Genomic DNA, 20147 nt, shown 5'->3' on the forward strand with positions numbered 1-20147 from the left:
GAACTTGCAGAATATGAAGCAGAGAGGTTGAGAATATGGTTATCTTCAAGCTGTCTCATTCACAGAGTGGCCGTGAGTCGAGGTCGACTCAAAGGCAGTTAACAACAACATATACTATATTTCAGATACCATGTATGATTCAGCATTCCTTCACTAGGAATGTTTTAGAAGTACATTTTTATATGCCCTAAAGTCCTGAGGTTGTTTTATTGCATAGATATGGATCTGTATGACACATTTGTCAGCTTAAAGATAATGGCTTAATGATATTCTGGGAAAACCTAATCATATTATGTATAGACTCTCCTATTCAACTTACAGTCACGTCTTCTTTCTGAGAAAATTTATCAGAGGAGGCAGTTAAAGCTGATTATTTCAGTCTTGCAAAAAAAAAAAATCAGTTGGATGCAGCTGGGGTTTGCTTTTTTGCTTCCCCCCCCCCCCCCAGTCAAGCCATTTATGCTGGATCTTTAACAGATGGATAAGAACTGGATGTGTGTCAGCTTTATGCTGAAGGGGGGAAAGCCTGATGTGGCCTTATTTTAACTTACTGATTTTTAGTAGTGTTAGGATATAGTGTTCAGAAGAGAATCTTAGAGATGGAAATTTAGGGATCAGATGGTGTTAAACATAGATTTACACAATCAGCATTTAGATCTTATATATACATTTTTCTTACGCAACCTTGCTTTTGTTTCTAAATACTATACTCATATATAGCACTTTGAATAGTAAAATTCATTTTTCTGGGCCTTATTGTGGTGCAGTGGTTATGGATTCTTGCCCCCTTACTCAAATTGGACCAGGATTATGGACCAGATTGCTGTCCTAAGAACCCATAGTCTTAACACACCATTGTTTGCTTGCTTATTACTGACAAGAATTCTTCAAAATTCTGGCTTATCATTACTTGTGAACTGACAAGCACTTTTTCTGTCAAGTTAGAAAAGGGTAATATTTTCTGTAGCCATGGGATTTTGTAGTGTTTGCTAAGCATCAGAAGCCAGCTGCAATGTGCCTCAGTCTTAATTCAGCTGAACACTGTGGTTGCTCTGCTTGGAAGTTACATTTGGCCTTCTGCTGGTGTTTTTACTTCCATAATAGGGCCAGGCAAGTGCCTCCTAATAATGTTATAGTTACATATTTTCTTTAGACATATTTCCAATTGAATATAGTACTTGGTGTTTTTATTTTTTCTTTCTTTCCTTCTTGACCTAGGTTGCCTTGGAGACACACAGTTTTGTTTTAGATTTCGGCAGTCTTCTAACAGAAAGCTTTCATGGCATTGTCTGCTGGACCAGTTTGACAGAGACCTACCCATTTACTTAAAGGTTGGAAAGTAGGCTGTTTTTTCTTCGCCAAACATGGCATTGTTTTTTATTTACAGCAGGCATTGACTATCATTTCATAAGAATATTTCAAAGTTCACTTTAAAGATTGTTCTTCAAAGTCATTGCTCAGCAGATTTCTAATACTGTTTTAGATCATGTGACAAGTAAAACAGCAAAGCATTCTAAGGTTGGGGTTCCCAACCCTTTTGATTTGCAGAGCCCTTTTAAGAATCAATTTCTGTGTTGGAGCTCCTAAGAGGCATACCCTATGTCTTACAAGTTAATGGTGTGTAGGAGTAGTGTTACAGGGAGGGGGTAGGGTTAGGGTTAGATGGAAGTGCATGCGGAACCCTAAAGGCACCTCGGAACACAGGTTGGGAACCACTGTTCTAATATATAATACTATGTTAATTATCCTTTGTGCTGGAGTGGAGGTAATAAATTGAGACTACTAAACATTTGTCCAGATTCTGTCAGTTCTTTTGGAAATTGATCTGAAAGTTGCTGCATTCAATTTTATTCAGACTTCCTCTCTTCATTTAACTCTTTGTTTATCTGTCAAAGAACTGCTTGATCATTATGGAGAAAGTTCTCTATCGGAAGTTTTAGATTCATAAACTTTGTACAAGACAGTATAAGTGAAAGCAGTTTCTTTCATTTATAATTTATTTATTCAGTGCAGTGCCCAGTTGGGTTCAGTGGAACTGTGGAAGAACTGTTTAAATAGTTCACAGCAACATAGATAAAGTGAAATTGTAAATACACTGAACTGATATTTTTAAGGAAGTACATTACGAAGACATCTGTTAGGTTGAAATATGTTGTTCTCTAAGTTTTCTGGTGCACCTAAAAAGTATGAAGCATTGTGAAATGTTTTGCTTTGGTTTTTAGAGGGATCCTGCATATTATTATGGCTATGTGTATTTCAGACAAGTACAAGACAAAACGTTGAAAAGAGGCTACTTCCAGAAGGTAATTTTATTTTTAGGAAGATAGTTTATGGTTGCTATCCTAAATGCATTTAGTACAGATTTTTTTGATAGAAATCAATAAAATATATACCATGTAATGTGTTGGAGATGAAAGACTGAATATCCTGTAGCATTAGGCTTTTAATTCTTAGACTGAGTCTGTGAACAGACAGAGGGGAAAGCTGGCTTACCCCGGGGGTTTCCCAATTTGTGGAAGGCACACACTGATCACAGCACCAGCTCCCACAACAGCCCAACACCTGTCGTGCAGTCTGCACCTCCCATCTCATGCTGTGAGGAAGGACCTACCAGAATGGAGCGTTCATGGCTATGAGCTGCACCACATCCAGTGCACCCAGTGATACATTGGCAAAGCATGATCATGGTGTCCCCCCTGTATATACCCCCTTTCTACCCCCATGGTTGTCTGTTGGACCAGCCAGTTTGTTAATGTTTATATAAAATCCATTGTATTGCTTGGAGCCTGATGTGTGTGTTACCATTTTTCTCCATGGGGTGAGCAATGGCTCGATGGTACAGCTGACCACTTGTGCACATGTGCACTAGCTTTGTGGGTGGGTGACAAAAAATTATGGCCAGCAATAGCACCAGTGGCTTGATTGGCCCAGGGTGCCTGCTCCTGGTCACTTCCGCCATTTTTCCTGTCTCTGCAATAGTGCGCAGTTCACAAGCCTGTGCACAAGTTTTCTTTTTCCAGCTTGAACCAGAGCATACTGGGACTTATTTTGCTCACGTGTAGAGTCCCAGTTTAGCTGTATCATCTATACAGGTGAGTTCTGAAATGGGGCAGGACCCTTTCTTTCAGCCTGTACAGCCAACCCTTAAGAGCAATTGTGTAGTACACAATTACTCAGGTTATTTCTTCATTTATTTATTTAATATATTTTTGCTGTATCTGTCTTCAAGATTGCAATCTGTACTTAAGACATGACACATAGGGAAAAGTGATGGCAGGGGCGGGAATCAAATTCAGTGCTTGTAATGACCATCTGCATAGAAATTATTAAACTGTCTTGGAAAAAAGTAAGCAGAAAAAAATAAAGTGAAATGAAGATTGTCTCTTTAGTTTGCAGGTTATACTGGTAATTATCCCTTGCAGAGTCTGCGACATACAGGGGGCCAGAGACATGTTAGTAGAATGTTGAGAATACAACAGGTGGAAAAGTCACACTGTGTGTATGTGTACATTTACAATTTGGCGTGAGGATATAATGAGTGAGGTAAAGATTAAACATCTCTTTGCACTAAATCAGATTCTTCCTAAGGTTATTCCCTTGTCTTATATCCCAAATAAGCCCATCAGGCATTTTTGCAGGCAAATAGGTGTAGCATCTAGTTCATGTAGCAGATGTGTTAGGGTGCATCACAGATGATACTGTTTTTCTATAAGGGGATTTTAAAAAACCCCTAAATGTTCAAATTGTGTGTGAGAGAGAGTGTCTGCGCATTTAGAAATAAACTGGTTAATTAATAACATTTATTCTGAATACCATTGGAGGTTTTGACATAGGCTAAACAAGAATTATTTTGTTTCTTCTGTGCCAGTCCTTGGTTCTGATCAGCAAGCTGCCTTATATCCACTTCTTTCACACTGTGCTTGGACAAATTGCACCTGAATATTTTGACAAGAATGACCCTTACTTGGAAGCAGGTTGGTAATTCTAATGGTTTATATGTGTTTAAAGATGCAAATTAATGTAAATTGAATAGTTGCATGATTCTAGTAAAATAGAAGTTCTCTGTGAATATTTGAGTTCCAGAAGGCCATGTCAAAGAAAATTGGTAGGTTTTAGGTGCTTTTGCATAGGTACCCAGCTTGTCAGCTTGGGAAGATTGGTTCAAGAGTGATACAGTCAGATGATACTGAATAAAAATTCATTTGTGGTCTTAATCTTTGATAATGATAGTGATAAAAAAAATCTTGCTTTGGTTGAGGGACCAAACCCAAAGAATACTCAGCAATGGTTCCTCTTCATCCTGGAGAAAAATAGTAGGGTGCCACAGGGCTTGGTCCTGGGCCCATTGTTTAACATATTAATTAAACACTTGGATGGTGGAGTAGAGGGCATGCTTATTAAATTTGGAGATGGCATCAAATTAAGAAGAATAACTAATACCCTAGTGGACAGGATAAGAATTCAAAATGAGTAAGATGGTCTCTGCTTCCTTAAAGGATGGTGAGGTCACCGCAGCTTTGAAGGAAACTGTGGTAAGGCTTTTGTTGAAGAAACCAAACTTAGAGTCTATGGCTTCCGATAACTACTATAAAGTGTCAAATTCACTATTCTTGAGCAAGCTGTGGAATATGTCGTGGCCTCTCAGCTATTGGTAGTGTTGGATGCTACTGATTAATTGGATCCAGTCAGATTTCAGGCCTGGTTATGTAATGAAAACTGACTTGATTGTCCTGGTTGATGACTTTTATTGTCTAACCCAAAGTTTGTCATCTGGGTTCCATGAGAGATTATGATTGGTGCAGAGAAACCCAGCTCTTTTTGAGCTGTAGATACAGTAATTTTTATGCAGTGGTTCCCTGAAACTTGCAAGTTATTTCATAGAATTATAGAATCATAGAGTTGAAAGAGACCACAAGGGCATCCAGCCCAACCCCCTGCTATGCAGGAACGCTCAATCAAAGCATCCCTTACAGATGGCCATCCAGCCTCTGTTTAAAGACCTCCAAGGAAAGAGACTCCACCACAATCCGAGGGAGTGTGTTCCACTGTCAAACAGCCCTTAATGTCAGGAAGTTCCTCCTAATGTCTCTCAAAGTGTGGTGGAGTCTTCTTCTTTGGAGGTTTTTAAGCAGAGGCTGGATGGCCATCTGTCGGGGATGCTTTGATTGAGATTTCCTGCATGGCAGGGGGTTGGACTGGATGGCCCTTGCTGTCTCTTCCAACTCTACGATTCTATGGCTCTATGATTGGTCTTCAAATTGCCTGTTGACTTATGGTAACCCCATTAATTTTCATAGGGTTTTCTTAGGCAAAGAATTCTCAGAGGTGGTTTTTCAAGTTCCTTCCTCTGAAATATAGCCTTCAGCACCTGGTATCTAGTGACATTCTTTCATGCAAATACTAACTAGGTCTGACTTTGCTTAACTACCAAGCTCAGACCTTGGAAGGGATTTTATTTTGAAAGTGGCTTAGAATTTTTAAAAATAAATTATGTTGGTTGGTCTCTAAAGTTTTTAGAAGTATTATTATAACTTATTTGCTTTGTGTTTTATGGTTGAGGCTGATTATTTTTATTGTCCATTTTCAGCTTGCAATGATGTTGATCGATGGCCACCGCCTGTCCCAGGGAAAACTCTACATTTGCCTATTATGGGAATTGTAATAAAGGTAATTTAAAACAATTGGGGGTTTGTTTGTTTTTTGGTTCTCAGAAGATGCCAGCCACAGATGCTGGCGAAATGTCAGGAATAAACTCTTCCAGAATACGGCCACATAGCCTGAAAAACCCACAAAAAAACTATGGATGCCCACTGTGAAAGCCTTTGACTTCACGTGTTTTCTTGTTGTTTAAGTCTTGTCATGTTCTTTGATTTTTGTTGTTGTTATTCCTTGTATGTAACCATGTAAAAAAATTAGAACCAGAACTTGTATATCTGATCTTATGCTCACATCAAGTGGAAAAGGCAAGTTCTCAAAAGAAGTGAAAATATGTAAGGGGAAAGTATTCTATAGCTTGATTTTTGTTTGTGTGTGTGGACTTCCCAGCTAAAAGTACCATCTCTTTCCTGTATGGAAAATGTAGGGCTAGCCAGTGAGGAGCATCTTTAATCTCAGTTGATAAGATTAGGAAAGATTTAAGGTCATGCTTTGTACTCTTCTGTTGAAATCCATAACACTGAAGAGTCCTTAACATTGGCTGGATCATGTGCATAGATGTCCTTTGGTTGTAGTGCCTTTAAATATGGTTGTTCATTTATTAGGGGTCAGTCCTATTCTCATTAACAGAGCATTGTGATCTCAGAGACCCTGATCTAGACTATATCCTGCTTAGGATAGTGCCATAGGAGCCCTGGTGGTGCAGTGGTTAAATGCCTGTACTGCAGCTATTCACTCAAAACCACAAGGTTGCGAGTTCAAGACCAGAAAAAGGGCCCAAGCTCAACTCAGGCTTGCATCCTTCCAAGGTCGCTAAAATGAGTACCCAGACTGTTGGGGGCAAATTAGCTTACTTGCTGTTCACCGCTATGATCTTTGGAATAGCGGTATATAAATAAAAACAAAAACAAACATGTTTCCCAAACTTTGGTCCTCCAGATGTTTTTGGACTTCAGCTCCCATTTCCCAACTGTTGGCCAAGTTGGCTAGGGCTTTGGAGAACCAAAGTTTGTCAGTCACTGGAATAGCAGTTTGGGTAGTTCATTGAACTCAGTAGCTTTTTTCCTATCTGTTTCCCTGAACTTTTATCCTTAGTTGTCTTTTCTGAATACTGCTCATAGGGCTAACACCTAAAAGGATGGAATAGCAAGAACAGAACTTGTTTTCACTTGAACTCTCAGAATCCACAGCCAGCATATATCGAAAAGTAACTTTTCCAATTAGTGATGTGTGGTTTGTCAAATTATTTCAGTAGCATTCTTTTTAAAACTCTTTGGTTTTAGGGAAGAACCATTCATCACAGTATATTTGTACAAATGTAAAGCTGTTGATGAATTGCTTTCAGAAGAGATGATCACCTCTAATTTATAAGCTAATTTTAAGTTTAGTATTCAAAGCTTGTTGTATTCTAAGGCATATTGTATCTCTTTATTAAGGTACGGATTCCTACCTGTCATGACAAGCCTGGAACAACCCAAGTATTACAATCCACATACCAGGTAGTTCACCAGCCACTTAAATGATCATTCAAAACAAAGGGCTGATTGTCAAATTTCAAATTCACAATTATAAAGGAATGTATATTTTGTAAAGTAGGAATAAAACTACAGTTAGCAAAATGTAAAATGAAAACTGTAAAGTGGATTATCCTTGCACCTCCACAAGTGCCTACCCCAATGGTGAGCCAAGTAGCAGTTCTTACAAGCAAGCATTATTCTCAGTGGGCAAGGGTAGTGAGTGGCCACCTAATGTTCTGTGCCATAGGTTTAGTACAGGGATGGGAATCACGTGGTGTTCCAGCTCTTGCTGGACTGTAGCTTTTCTCATTCCTTGACTGTGTTGGCTAAGGCTGCTGGAGGGGCACATGATTCTCACCCATTGTGATGATCCCTGTGGTCCAAGCAACCTAAACAATGGCCCTGTCTTGGCACTTAGTCCCAGCAGATCCTTTATTTTTTCCCCTGAGTCTCCTGTTCTCAGTTCACACTCCCTGTGAAGTTGAATGAGACTCTTGGAGAACTTCAAATCACGGTGCCACCATCCAGTGAATTTATAATAATCTTTCCTTAATACACACTGGGACTTGTTAAGGATTTTTATTTCCCTTCCCTTTCTAAACTAAGCAAGCGATAACTAAACTAAGGCATGTGTAAAGAAGTGTAGGAATAATAGATACTTTTAAAGAAAATATTTATTCTATTAACCAAAATAATATAAATCATACAAGGTCTTTTGACCTTGCAGGTACAATACGTATAGTTATCAGATATTCATTTCAAGCAACCCAACAGAAACAAAATTAATAAGGCCTAAGCATTCTAACTGACACATCCCTAAGTACTGATACAGAGATGGAATCTTCTGAACTAGATGGGTCTGAGGTGTAGTTACTAGCCTTGGCCTAGCACATACTACCTTCCTGAAGTATGCTTTCTTGACACAGGCTCAATACTGCAGTTTTCCCAACCGGCAAGACCCACATCAAGTGAGATACTCTCACTTCAGACTCCCTACTGCAGAAGCTCCTCCAACTGAATTCAGAGGCCTTTTATATCCCTCTGTTGGAAGCTTCCAGAAGAAACTCTTGATCCTCCTCATTGATTGGCCAAGTGGGCCTTTCATCAGCTGTGATGTAATTACTCATTTGCATGTACCTCCCTCCCAGCTTAACTCTTTATTGCCTGACAGAAGTCTTCAAATGAATGAAGGCCCAGTCATTACACTTGTGATTTAATATGAGGTTGCTATTCTTGTAAATATTGCCTAGTGTATATAGGGGTTGCGGACTTACGACTTGTGGGATCTACTTTTTTTTAATCCTCAAACAGTTGTCCCTTGCTATGTGTGGGAGCTTAAGTCCCGTTCTTTTCAATGAGTGCATGCACCCACTTGTGCCACCACATGCATGTGCCCATTGGAAAACCCAGGGCTTGCCATCCGCAGAAGCTCAAACTGCAGATGGCAAGCCTGCGGTTGGTGCAGACGCACTGTATTTACCAGCCACAGCATGGTGTAAATGATATATACATAAGAATTTTGACCCCAGGAGTGGATTTGAGCACCAGAACTGAATGGAGCTCATAGTTCCTGCCATACAAAAAGTTACCCCATGCAAGAATCCACCCCCTAGTTATCCAAGGTTGCTTAAATTTAGTAACATGTATATGTGTGAGAAACACTCATTGCATTTATTTATTTATTTATTTTGCTGTTGTCAAGCACTTGGAAGTTTAGAAATCCTTGGTAATCTACTTCATATTGCTCAGAGACTATTTAAAAAAACTATATCTCCCCATAAGAACCTGCCAGAACACTAAGATCTGGGGAAGGTTTTCTCTTGGTCCCACCACCATTGCAGGCTCACTTGGTGAGGACATGAGAGAGAGCCTTCTCGCTGGCTGCTCCCATGTCTGGAATGCCCTTCTATGGGAAGCTAGGTTGGCCCCCTCTCTGCTTACTTTTTGTTGGCAAGGCATTTTTATTTAAGCAGGCATTTGATATATAATCAAATCAGGATGGTTTTTATGGAGTAAGTGTGTTTTAGTCGTGCTTTTAACTTTTGTATATTTTTATGTACTTTTATACTGTTTTTAGATTATTTTAATTGTTTTAAATTTTATTGTAATTTTTTAAAATGTTTTTATCTGAGCCGTCTTCGGTCCCTTCTGGGAGAAAGGCTGCATACAAAATAAATAAATAAATAAATAAATAAATGTATCAGTAGACCACATTCTAACTCTCTTTCCACTCCTAGTACACACAACTTTTATGCCATTTGTATCGCTTCTTTGATCAAACGTCTTTGTCTTTTTAGGAAGATACACAAATCTCCATTTCTTTGCCTACAGTACATGAAATAGATCTCTTCAGGTAAAATCTTAAAAAATATACTGGCTTAAGTTTCTGAAGTCCTGAAGCTGATACATTCCATTCATGGAAACTTGTAAAGTTTTAATTGATTTACTGGTAAAAAGATATTGAGCGTATGAGTCATCTTTGCTGGTAATCCATAACTTGTGGAAGTTACAAGATGGGGTTTATGTTCATGGTAGTACTATAAGAATTAACTTAAAATTATTGTTACTAAGAAGAGTTTTCTTTCTTGAGTGAGATGAGAAGGCAAGGAGATGCCCCAAAGTATTGAAAGCAGGCTTGAGCAACTAATTGGAAAATAAGCACCTTTTTCAGTTCTCCGTTGCTGCCTTAATGTGGGATATATTGTTTGTTGCATCTCAGGAAGATTCTGAGTAGAGTCTGCAAGGAGAGAGGATGTAGAAGCTGCAGTGTGTTTACACTCTCTTCTTCCTTCTTGTTCATAATCCCTGAGTCATCCCAGATTATATTTTCTTGCACTGGATGCCACACAGTGAAGCAATTCTATTTGTGGCAACTGCCTTTCCATGGCCTGGCCAAAGCTGGAGAGGTGCCCATTGTCTGGTCTCTGCTTACAATTCTGCCCACATTTTGTCTCCACAACTTTACCACCACCACCCCCCCTTCAAAAAGGCTCAATAATCTGCATATTTTAGACTCACAAGATGATATTACTCAAGGTCACATTTTTTCAGTTGCATTTTTCCCTTCATTTTATTTGCTCTTCCTTTACTTGTACTGGAGAGAGCAGGAGCAGGGTGAGATTTTTTTTAAAAATACTGTTCTTGTAAATCTGTTTCAGATGTTTCCTGCCAGTGTTCTTCCACATCCAGATGCTGTGGGAGCTTGTGTTGTTAGGGGAACCGCTTGTTGTCATGGCACCATCTCCATCAGAGTCTTCAGAAACTGTGTTGGCACTTGTAAGGTAAACATATGGAGGAGTTTTAAAAGCTGCATGACTGTGATCTCACTATGAATCACAAAATGTGAAGGCTTTAGCAGAATCTTTAATCTCTTGTCTTTTGCTTAGCAAAAATAAAAACGCACGAGTAAAGAAAACTTAAACAGTCAGGTAAGCTAAGTGCTTGTAGGAGGTTTGTGTTTTGGGGAGAGAGTTACTGATATACTGATGGCTATAAGAGCCATCAGTGGCTACTAGTCAGGATGGCCATGTATCAGTTCCAGTGCTATAAGGAGTATGCCTCTGTGTATAAGTTGTAGGGAATGTGAGAAAGATTGTGCAGTTGTGTTTATATTCTAGTGTAGTTGTGTTCATGCCTTGCTGGCAAACTTTCTGTAGGGACCTGATGGGCCACTGTGTGAACAGAATATTGGACTACAAGATCCTTTGGTCTGATCCAGCATGGTGTTCCTTATGTTCTCTTATAGCCAGAGGATTCCAGTCTTGGTCTCTACTTGTTGCGTGTCCCAGAATGGTTTATGCTACCTTTTTATATCCACTGCTCTACTATGAGATCAGGAATTGCGTAAAATCAAACTTTTCCTATAGTGGAAGAAGACATCCTCTCAATGGGTTGCTCCTCCCAATTTACTCTGACAAGCAGGTATTTTAACCAGTAAGATTTACCTGAAGTTCCCCCTCATGTAGGAGATCGTTTTGCACAGTTTGTGCTGGAACTTCCTAGGTTTTTCATTGTGTGCTTCTCCTTTCAGCCAGCCATTTTTCTCTTTATTTGAATTTCCATACTCCATTCTTTATTCCTCACTTTCCTTGAATCAGGGCCAAGACAGACCAGCATAAAACACCGACACCGGTGTGATGTGGGGCGTGGCGTATGTATGGCGCACGCCCCGACAAGGCCCCCAATCTAGCATCATGCCACCCTGCTAACGACACAGCGGGTGGTGTCACGGAGTTTCTGCAGTGTGACGTTTACACATGCTGCACTGCGCTGCAGAAACACTGAAAAGCCACCACTGTGGTAGAAAGGGCACTTTTTCCCCAGCCCAAATAGGAATGGCATTTTGCCACTTTTTTGGGGGCCTGATAAATGCTGGACTGGGGCCGCAGCATGCAGTTGCATAGAGCTGCCCCTTTACAGTCATCTGTTTCAGCCCTCAGTTGCCTTTTAAAAAAAAAAGGCTCTCTTTATTCATTTGTTACCTTATTATTTCTATTTTCACCTTCTACATTTTCTCACAATTGACTGCCATATTCATGGATCCTTTACCAGTATGTTGGTGGGTCACTGGCAGGAGAATAACTTGACATGTTGTCAAACTCACAGTCTTATCAGCTGAGGACTCCAAGGAAGTATATGGGAGGACAGATCCATACTGATATTCAGTCTGACACACCTCACAGGACCCAGTTACATCTAGGTGTCCTGAGCACTGTCACTTCCACTGGCCCATTCTGGGTTTTGTGGATAACCAAGGACATCTGAGGAATGGGCCCTGCCTCCCCTCTTCTACATGAATGAGAGATAGGCAATCCCTTCATCCTGATTTTCTCCACTAGATGTGTGTGTGTTCACCTTCAAGTCATCCATTGACTTATGGTGAACCCATGGATTTCATAGAGATTTCTTATGCAAGGAATACTCAGGGGCTATCTGCCAGTTCCTTCCTGGTATTCTACGGGTATTACTTGGTGGTCAACCATTCAATTACTAACCAGGCCTGACGTTGCTTAACTTCCTTGGTCAGATGGGATCTGATGCCTTCAGGATATCTGGGTCAGACAGATGATATAATTTTAAAAGTTCCAGTACCCTCCACAGTGTCCACAGTGCGATTGGAGTAATTGTCAGGGATGGACAGATTCATTGGTTAACACTATAGCCCCTTTAATGGAGATGGAGGAAATGTTCCTGCTATATCTATGATGATTACTAGGACTTCTATGGTTCAGGGCCCCTAGGGGACAGAACTGGGCTAGCCTCATCCTCTCCTCCATCTTTGTTGCCATTAAAGCAGTCTGCCATTTCAATGGGGGAGTAGGACCAGGGACGTAGCCAGGATTTTAGGAAGGGGGGTCCAGACTAAGTGCCACCATTATAATGGGGCTTGGGCACGGCGGTGCATCAGCACACACCATTCATTTTTCTAATGGAGGGGGGGGTCCGGACCCCAAGACCCCGCCCCCCTCCCGGCTACGTCCCTGGGAGGACCATAGTTGCTAGACACAGTTATTCTGGCTCTGTAGTGAGAGAATTGAAAAAAAAACAGGGAAGCCTCCACTTCAGAGTCCAAACAATTAAAAATGCTACTGATTGTGTAAATCCAGCCCCAGCTCTGTCATCACTGTCAGAAAGAAAACCATCAAATCCCAGAGTCCCACCTGCATCAATGCCCTCTCTCCAAGCCAATGCTTGGAAGAGAATTATGGTCATCCCTGCATAAAGATGTGTAAGACACCCCCCCCCATCATGAAAAAACGTTTCCCCAATTTCCCCAAGGCCTTTCTTCCCTAGAGAAATTTGAAAAACAAAATGGATAATGGAATATTTTCTTTTAGAATGACAAATGAAATGCTTAAGGTGTTTAATCTAAAAATAAGCAAACAGCCTTGGAACAGAAAGGTCCACTGTGTCAAACAGACATAATACACTATTTCCCATTAAAAAGAACTGAAAAGGGGAAACTAAAACCAGGAATTGTAAGGATCTGGTATGGTACACAGACTTATATAAAAATATCTCTCTTTTGGAAATGATTTGAAATCATTCAAATCATTTCCCAAAAACTCTATAAGAGAAAGACTTTTATGTAAGTCTGTATACTATATCAGATCCTTATAATTCCTGGTTTTAGTTTCTCCTTTTCAGTTCTTTTTAATGGGAATGAATGTATTATGTCTGCTTGACACTGTGGATTTTTCTGTTCCAAGGCTTTTGTAATGTTTGCTGGTTTTTATCTTTTTATAGATTTGTTTTACACAGTTTTAATTTTATGGATAGTTTAAATGCTTTTAAGTAATAACTTGTTTTGATTTTATTTATGTCTTGCATTGCTTTTGTTGGTATTAATTTTATAAGCCATCTTGAGTCCCAGTTTTGGCAAAAACATGGCATATTAGGAGGAACTTCCTGACAGTAAGGGTTGTTCGACAGTGGAACACACTTCCTCGGAGTGTAGTGGAGTCTCCCTCCTTGGAGGTACTTAAACAAAGGCTGGATGGCCATCTGTCAGGGAGCTTTGATTTGGATTTCCTGCATGGCAGGGGGTTGGACTGGATGGCCCTAGTGGTCTCTTCCAACTCTACGATTCTATGATTCTGTGAATAACTGAAATAGAACAAGAAAAAAAATGTCCTAATCAGAGGCCTTCTCTTACTTATTTTTGTTCATCAGATAGAAAACTAGAGAGGATCTTGGTTGTTGTTGTTGTTCTGTTGTGCCTTCAAGTCATTTCTGACTTATGGCAATCCTAAGGCAAACCTATCATGTGGTTTTTTTGGCATGTTTCTAAAGAAGGTGTTTGCCATTGCCATCCTCTGAGGCTGAGACTGTGACTTGCCCAAGATCACCCATTCACTTTCATGGCAGAGCAGGGATTCGGATCCTGATTTCCAGGGGCAAGCCATTATACCACATTGGCTTTCTACCTGCTCTTAGTAGTGTGAGAGATTTTTCCAGTTTGGGCAGTGCCATAAACAGGCATTCAGCAAGGCAGATATCCAAAAGAATATCTCTGGCAGCAACAGCATAACAAAACCGCTCCCAAATAATCATCATGATGCCAGAGTTCCTGCTATATGTGTATGTGGCAGGCTTCAAGATTTTTCCCATATTTGGATGCAGTCCACCATGGAACAGTGCAGTTTATTCCTCAAATTAGTCCACCACATTTTGGGCAAGAAATATTTGTATGGCCTTCTTCAGGGGAAAGCTGCCTTGGATTCCATTTTGAGAGGAAGGTGGGATGTAAGTGAAAGAAAGAAAGAAAGAAATTTGAAAACTGACCTGCAGGGATTTCCAAAAGAGTGTCTCCAAATCCTTATGCCTGGCAGCTTCTCCCTCACTCTACCTTTTTCTTTCTTGGTAGTACGCATGGAAAGTATCTACATATATAATCATGTCAGGGAGGCATTTATATGGGATGTGTGTTCTAGTTGCGTTTTGTTTTTAAAACTTTTATATGTTTTATGTAATTTTCTACTGTTTTTAGGTAGATGGTTTTAATTGTTTTTTAAATTTTTATTGTAAAGTTTTAAAATAATTGTTATCTATAAGCAGCCTTGGGTCTCTTTTTGGGTGAAAGGCAATCTAGGAAAATAAATAAATAAATAAATAAATAAATGCAACAATTTGATATAACTAGTTCAGTTCTAGGCTGCATCAGCAGAAATATAATGTCCAGATCTAGGGATGTATGGTAAATCCTTCTTTGATCATATCTCACCTGATTATTGTGATTATTAAAAAGAAAATTGACAAGCTGGGATGTAACCAAAAGAGGGTGGAAATGAAGGACTGAGGAATTTGAGGGAATTATGTATGTTTAACTTCACAGTCAATTAAAATGGTTTCATTTGATTTTTAACCAACAAATTAATTACTTCATCTAATACATCACCTGAGAATCTCAATTATTTTTTCAAACTATTGAAGTTTGATATTTCTGACTTAATGAACAAAAGTTACTGGCCATTGTAAGAAGGAAAGGCTACCATGAATGTTTTATTTTTCATTACTTTAGTAATCTTATTCATCAGAACACCGTGCAAAAAGACATAGTTGTATCTTTAAATCTCAGTTTCCACAAATTAAATTTTTCTCCTGTTGATTAATTGCTTAATTTTTATTTACAAGTATTTTACCTCCTCCTTTTAAGAATAGTGTTCAAAAATTAAAATTAAATTAATTACATGTGAGGTTTTCAACCAAGTTTGATGGTGTGGATTACTCCTGTTCAGGGTTCCCATTGTCCAGCCATGCAGTTTTTCAGGACACTCCAGCTCCATTACATGTAAACATTCCCCCACCTTAAGACTCTCTACCCCCACCATCAGTCATATTCTGTGGCCACTGAGTCTGAGAGAGCCAAGCTTTGCAGAGGTGTAAAAAAGCAGGAAAAAACTGAAGGCGGGAATCCCTTCCTCAAAACAACCAAATGTTTATGGCTTCAGTTAGCTGTTTTCAGGAAGGAAGGGGTTCCCCCCTTCAGTTATTTTCTACACATTTTTTTTACACTTCTGCAAATCTTGGTTCTCACAAGATGACTAATAAACCTCCCATAGTTCATAGAAGTGTATTTTCATGCTACACAAGGTTCTCCATTTTGAGAATGAGATTATTAGTTCAGCAGCAAATATTGTTACAGTTGACTGAGAAAATAACAGAGATTATTTAGATTCATCACCAAATAAAAGGCATAAATATCACATGTGTACTTATATTTAACCTTCTCTGTGTTTGCTTTTGCAGTTGTATTTCACCACTAAAATACTACAGTGATTTTAGACCTTATTTTACAATACATGACAGTGAATTCAAAGAATATACCACTCGTACACAGACTCCGTAAGTAAAATGAATTTCGCTTACAAAATGTTATTTGGAGTAATTGTTGTGTGCCTTCTGCTCATTCTGACTTATGGTGGCCCTAAAGTAAATCTGTCATGGGGTTTGCTTGGCAAGATTTGTTAAGAGGGAATTTGCCTTTGCCTTCCTCTGAGGCTGAGACAGTGTGACTTGCTCAAAGTCATCCAGTGGGTTTCCATGGCTAAACAGGGATTTGAACCCCAGTTTCCAAGGTCATTAGTCCAACACCCAAACTACTACACCACAGTGGCTGTCATTTAGAGTAATACCTTGATCATAATTCTGGAACGAGAGACGTATCTGTGCAACACGCTCAGAAATAACTCCCTTTGGGTAGTGGGACTTTCTGCTAGGCAGTTGTGTGTAGAGTTCCAGCCTTAAAGGGGCTAAGTATAGACAAGAGGCCTCTGCTTTGAAATCTTAATAGATAGCTTTAGCCTTCATTTTTGAAGCTGTACACTAATTAACCATTTTAATTGAATTTAGTACTTAAGGGATAGAAAATAGAAAACAGCTGATGCCATGCTATAATCTTACTATTTCCCAATATAGAGTTTAAAACAATAGGTATTTTGTTTTGTTTCTAAGTGATACTGTCAGCAGTTTGAAATTGGATCAGCTAGATATCTGTCTGCTTCATGTATGTATGTGAATTGTTGTTTTTGTTTGTTTTTTTCATTAGTCTTGGCTGTACATCTGTAAGCATCCCCTGCAGTTCATATCAACTGCAACTTTCCCTGGGTGTTGTGGAAGCATTTACACTGGTTTATGAAGCGTAGTTTAACTTTTGCCTCATTAACAGGATTCAGTCCTGTATATTTCTTCAGCAGAATAAACTCACAGAAATGGAGAGAGGGCATTTCCTCCCCAATCCCCCCCTCCGCCTTGTCTCCAGAAATTTTCTCTAGAGCATTAGGAGACCTTCTGGCACAGCATGGTAGGTGGTGCTAGAGGCTATGGGACGATCTAGCAAAAAATCTCTTTCCTTTTCTGGATCATACCTCTTTACATACCTATGCTGGGAATATCCTAGCCTTCAGTGTGCCATAGGTTCTCTTCTGGTTACTCTTCCTAAAGAGTTACTCTTCCTACATGGCTATTCTTTCATGTAGATAACTTTGAATCTGTGAGAAACTTGCTGATCTCACTGAAGGATCTTCTACATTTCAGGCCTTCTGTCATACTAGGAGTGACAAATCCATTTTTTGCTAAAACACTACAACATTGGCCACACATCATCCGAATAGGAGACATTAAACTATCAGGTAAGGTCTTTAAATAGAATGCATTTTTGTTTTGACGTGTACAGAATATTACAACTTATTTATACTACTGATTGATTTGAAACACTTTATAGACTGAAATCTTAAAAAACTGAACCTGGATTGAAGCTGAAGTAATGGAAGTAAAGGTAAAGGTAGTCCCTTGACATGAAGGTCTGGTCGTAACTGATTGTAAGGGGCAATGCTCATCTCCATTACTAAGCCAAAGAGCCAGCATTGTCCAAAGATGAATTTGGTGGTCATGTGGCCAGCATGATGGCACCGAATGCTGTTACCTTCCCACTGAAATAGTACCTGTCTATCTGCTTGCATTTGTATGCTTTCGAACTGCTAAGTTGGCAGAAGCTGGGACTAGTGATAGGAGCTCATCCCATCATGCAGCACTTGGGCCTCGAACTGCCAACCCTCTGATCTTCTGATTGTCAGAATTGGCATCTTAACCACTAAGCCACTGCATCTCTCAAGTGATGAATTAATGGATCAGACCAAATAATCAATTTGCTGGTATGCAATCAACGCTGAGTAGGATTTCAAAGTGAGATTGGCAGAATATAATAGACAGAAGTTGTGACAGATGATATAGAAGTTACAGTCTTCCGCCAGAGTGACTTCTTTGTAATGTAAGGGAATGTATTTATGCAAGGTATACTCAATTTCAGATATTAATGGACAGGTTTTGAGCTTTTATATAGCAAAGGTTGTTCTGTCAGTGGAATGATGCAGAACATCAAAAGGGATTACGAGGCGCTTGGTAGGAAGCTGAAAGGAATGGATGTACAGGTTGTCATCTCGTCTCTTCTGCCAGTTGAAGGGCACAGTCCAGAAAGGGAGAGGAAAATAGCAGATGTGAACAACTGGCTTCGCAGATGGTGCCGCCAAGAACAATTTGGATTCTTCGATCATGGGCTGCGGTTCCATGAGGAGGGACTTCTTGCAACGGATGGGTTGCATCTCACGCCAGTTGGAAGAAATGTTTTTGCCAACAGTCTCAAGAACTTGATCAGGAGGGCTTTAAACTGAGTTCCGTGGGGAAGGGAGACAATATTAAGGAAGGCGAAAGGGCTGGAGAAAATAGTCAAACAGACATAGAGGTAACAAGAAAAAAAGTGCAAGGATCCAACAGTGGGAGGCAAATAAACTTGCACAAGCAAAAAGTAAATGGGACTCGTGGTCTGCGATGCCTCTACACTAATGCACAGAGCATGGGAAAAAAGCAAGATGAACTTGAACTCCTAGTACAGCAAAGCAAATATGATATAATAGGCATCACTGAAACCTGGTGGGATGAGTCTCATGATTGGAATGTGGAAATAGAGGGGTATAACCTTATTAAGAGAAATAGGCTAAACAGGAAAGGAGGAGGAATAGCACTATATGTCAGAGATATTTACACCAGTGAAGAGATCCAGGACATCAGTCATGGAAGCCAGGTGGAGAGCATCTGGGTAAGAATCAAAGGGGAGGGAAACAACAAGGATGTTACGGTGGGAGTCTACTACAGACCCCCAAGTCAGACGGAGGAATTGGATGATGCCTTTCTAGAACAGATGACCACACAGTCAGAAAAGAGAGATGTAGTAGTGATGGGTGACTTCAACTACCCTGATATTTGTTGGAAGTCAAACTCAGCCAGATCCTCAAGGTCTAGCAAATTCCTCACTTGCCTGGAAGACAATTTCATGGTCCAAAAGGTGGAAGAGGCAACAAGGGGGTCAGCTATTTTGGATCTGATCCTAACCAACAAGGATGACTTGGTTAATGGGGTGCAAGTGGTGGGATCCTTAGGTGGAAGTGACCATGTTCTCCTGAAGTTTGTTATACAATGGAGAAGAGAAGCCAGGCATAGTCAAACACGCATTCTAGACTTCAGGAGAGCGGATTTCAGTAAACTTAGAGAAGTATTGAGGGTGATCCCATGGTCAGAAATACTAAAAGAGAAGGGAGTTCAGACCGGATGGGAGTTTCTCAAAAGAGAGATACTGAAGGCACAATTTCAAACAGTTCCAGTGAGAAAGAAAAATGGGAGGTGTCTCAAGAAACCAGGATGGATGACTAAAGAACTTTCAACCGAGCTAAGTTTGAAACAGAACATGTATAAGAAATGGAAAAAGGGGGAAATCACAAAAAAGGAATTCAAAGAAATAGCAGGCATGTGTAGGGGTAAAGTCAGAAAAGCTAAAGCGCAGAATGAACTCAGGCTTGCTAGAGAGGTTAAGAACAACAAAAAGGGCTTTTTTGGATATGTCCGCAGCAAAAGGAAGAAGAAGGAAACGGTAGGGCCACTGTGTGGAGAAGATGGCAAAATGCTAACAGAAGACAGAGAAAAGGCAGAATTACTCAACACCTTCTTTGCCTCAGTCTTCTCAGAAAAGGCAAAGGGTGCTCAACCTGAGGATAACGGAGCAGAGGACAGAACAGGGGAATTTCAGCACAGAATAAGTAAAGAGATAGTAGAGGAATACCTTGTTAATCTAAATGAATATAAGTCTCCAGGACCAGATGAACTACATCCAAGAGTATTAAAAGAACTGGCAAATGTAATATCGGAGCCATTGGCAATAATCTTTGAGAACTCCTGGAGAACAGGAGAAGTCCCAGCAGACTGGAGGAGGGCAAACGTTGTCCCCATCTTCAAAAAGGGGGAAAAAGAGGATCCCAACAATTATCGTCCAGTCAGTCTGACATCAGTACCAGGAAAGATTCTAGAGCAGATCATTAAACAGAGAGTCTGTGAACATCTAGAAAGCAATGCCATAATCACAAAAAGTCAACATGGGTTTCAGAGAAACAAGTCATGCCAGACAAACCTAATCTCTTTCTTTGATAA

At 39.9% G+C, this 20147-nt stretch overlaps 1 protein-coding gene across 2 annotated transcripts in view; it reads left to right on the forward strand.

Moving 5' to 3' along the window:
* Window positions 1-20147, forward strand: part of DENND6A (DENN domain containing 6A) — a 51015-nt gene that overhangs the window by 14908 nt on the left and 15960 nt on the right. For both annotated transcript variants that reach the window (XM_042451535.1, XM_042451536.1), the window contains exons 4-12: window positions 1219-1331; window positions 2223-2303; window positions 3869-3974; window positions 5588-5667; window positions 7092-7154; window positions 9470-9525; window positions 10331-10453; window positions 15921-16016; window positions 17208-17302. In XM_042451535.1, the coding sequence (XP_042307469.1) occupies window positions 1219-1331; window positions 2223-2303; window positions 3869-3974; window positions 5588-5667; window positions 7092-7154; window positions 9470-9525; window positions 10331-10453; window positions 15921-16016; window positions 17208-17302 (813 nt within the window). The remainder of the gene's footprint in view (window positions 1-1218; window positions 1332-2222; window positions 2304-3868; window positions 3975-5587; window positions 5668-7091; window positions 7155-9469; window positions 9526-10330; window positions 10454-15920; window positions 16017-17207; window positions 17303-20147) is intronic.

The sequence above is a fragment of the Sceloporus undulatus genome, chromosome 2, assembly GCF_019175285.1.
Source record: "Sceloporus undulatus isolate JIND9_A2432 ecotype Alabama chromosome 2, SceUnd_v1.1, whole genome shotgun sequence".
In the NCBI taxonomy this organism is placed as follows: domain Eukaryota; kingdom Metazoa; phylum Chordata; class Lepidosauria; order Squamata; family Phrynosomatidae; genus Sceloporus; species Sceloporus undulatus.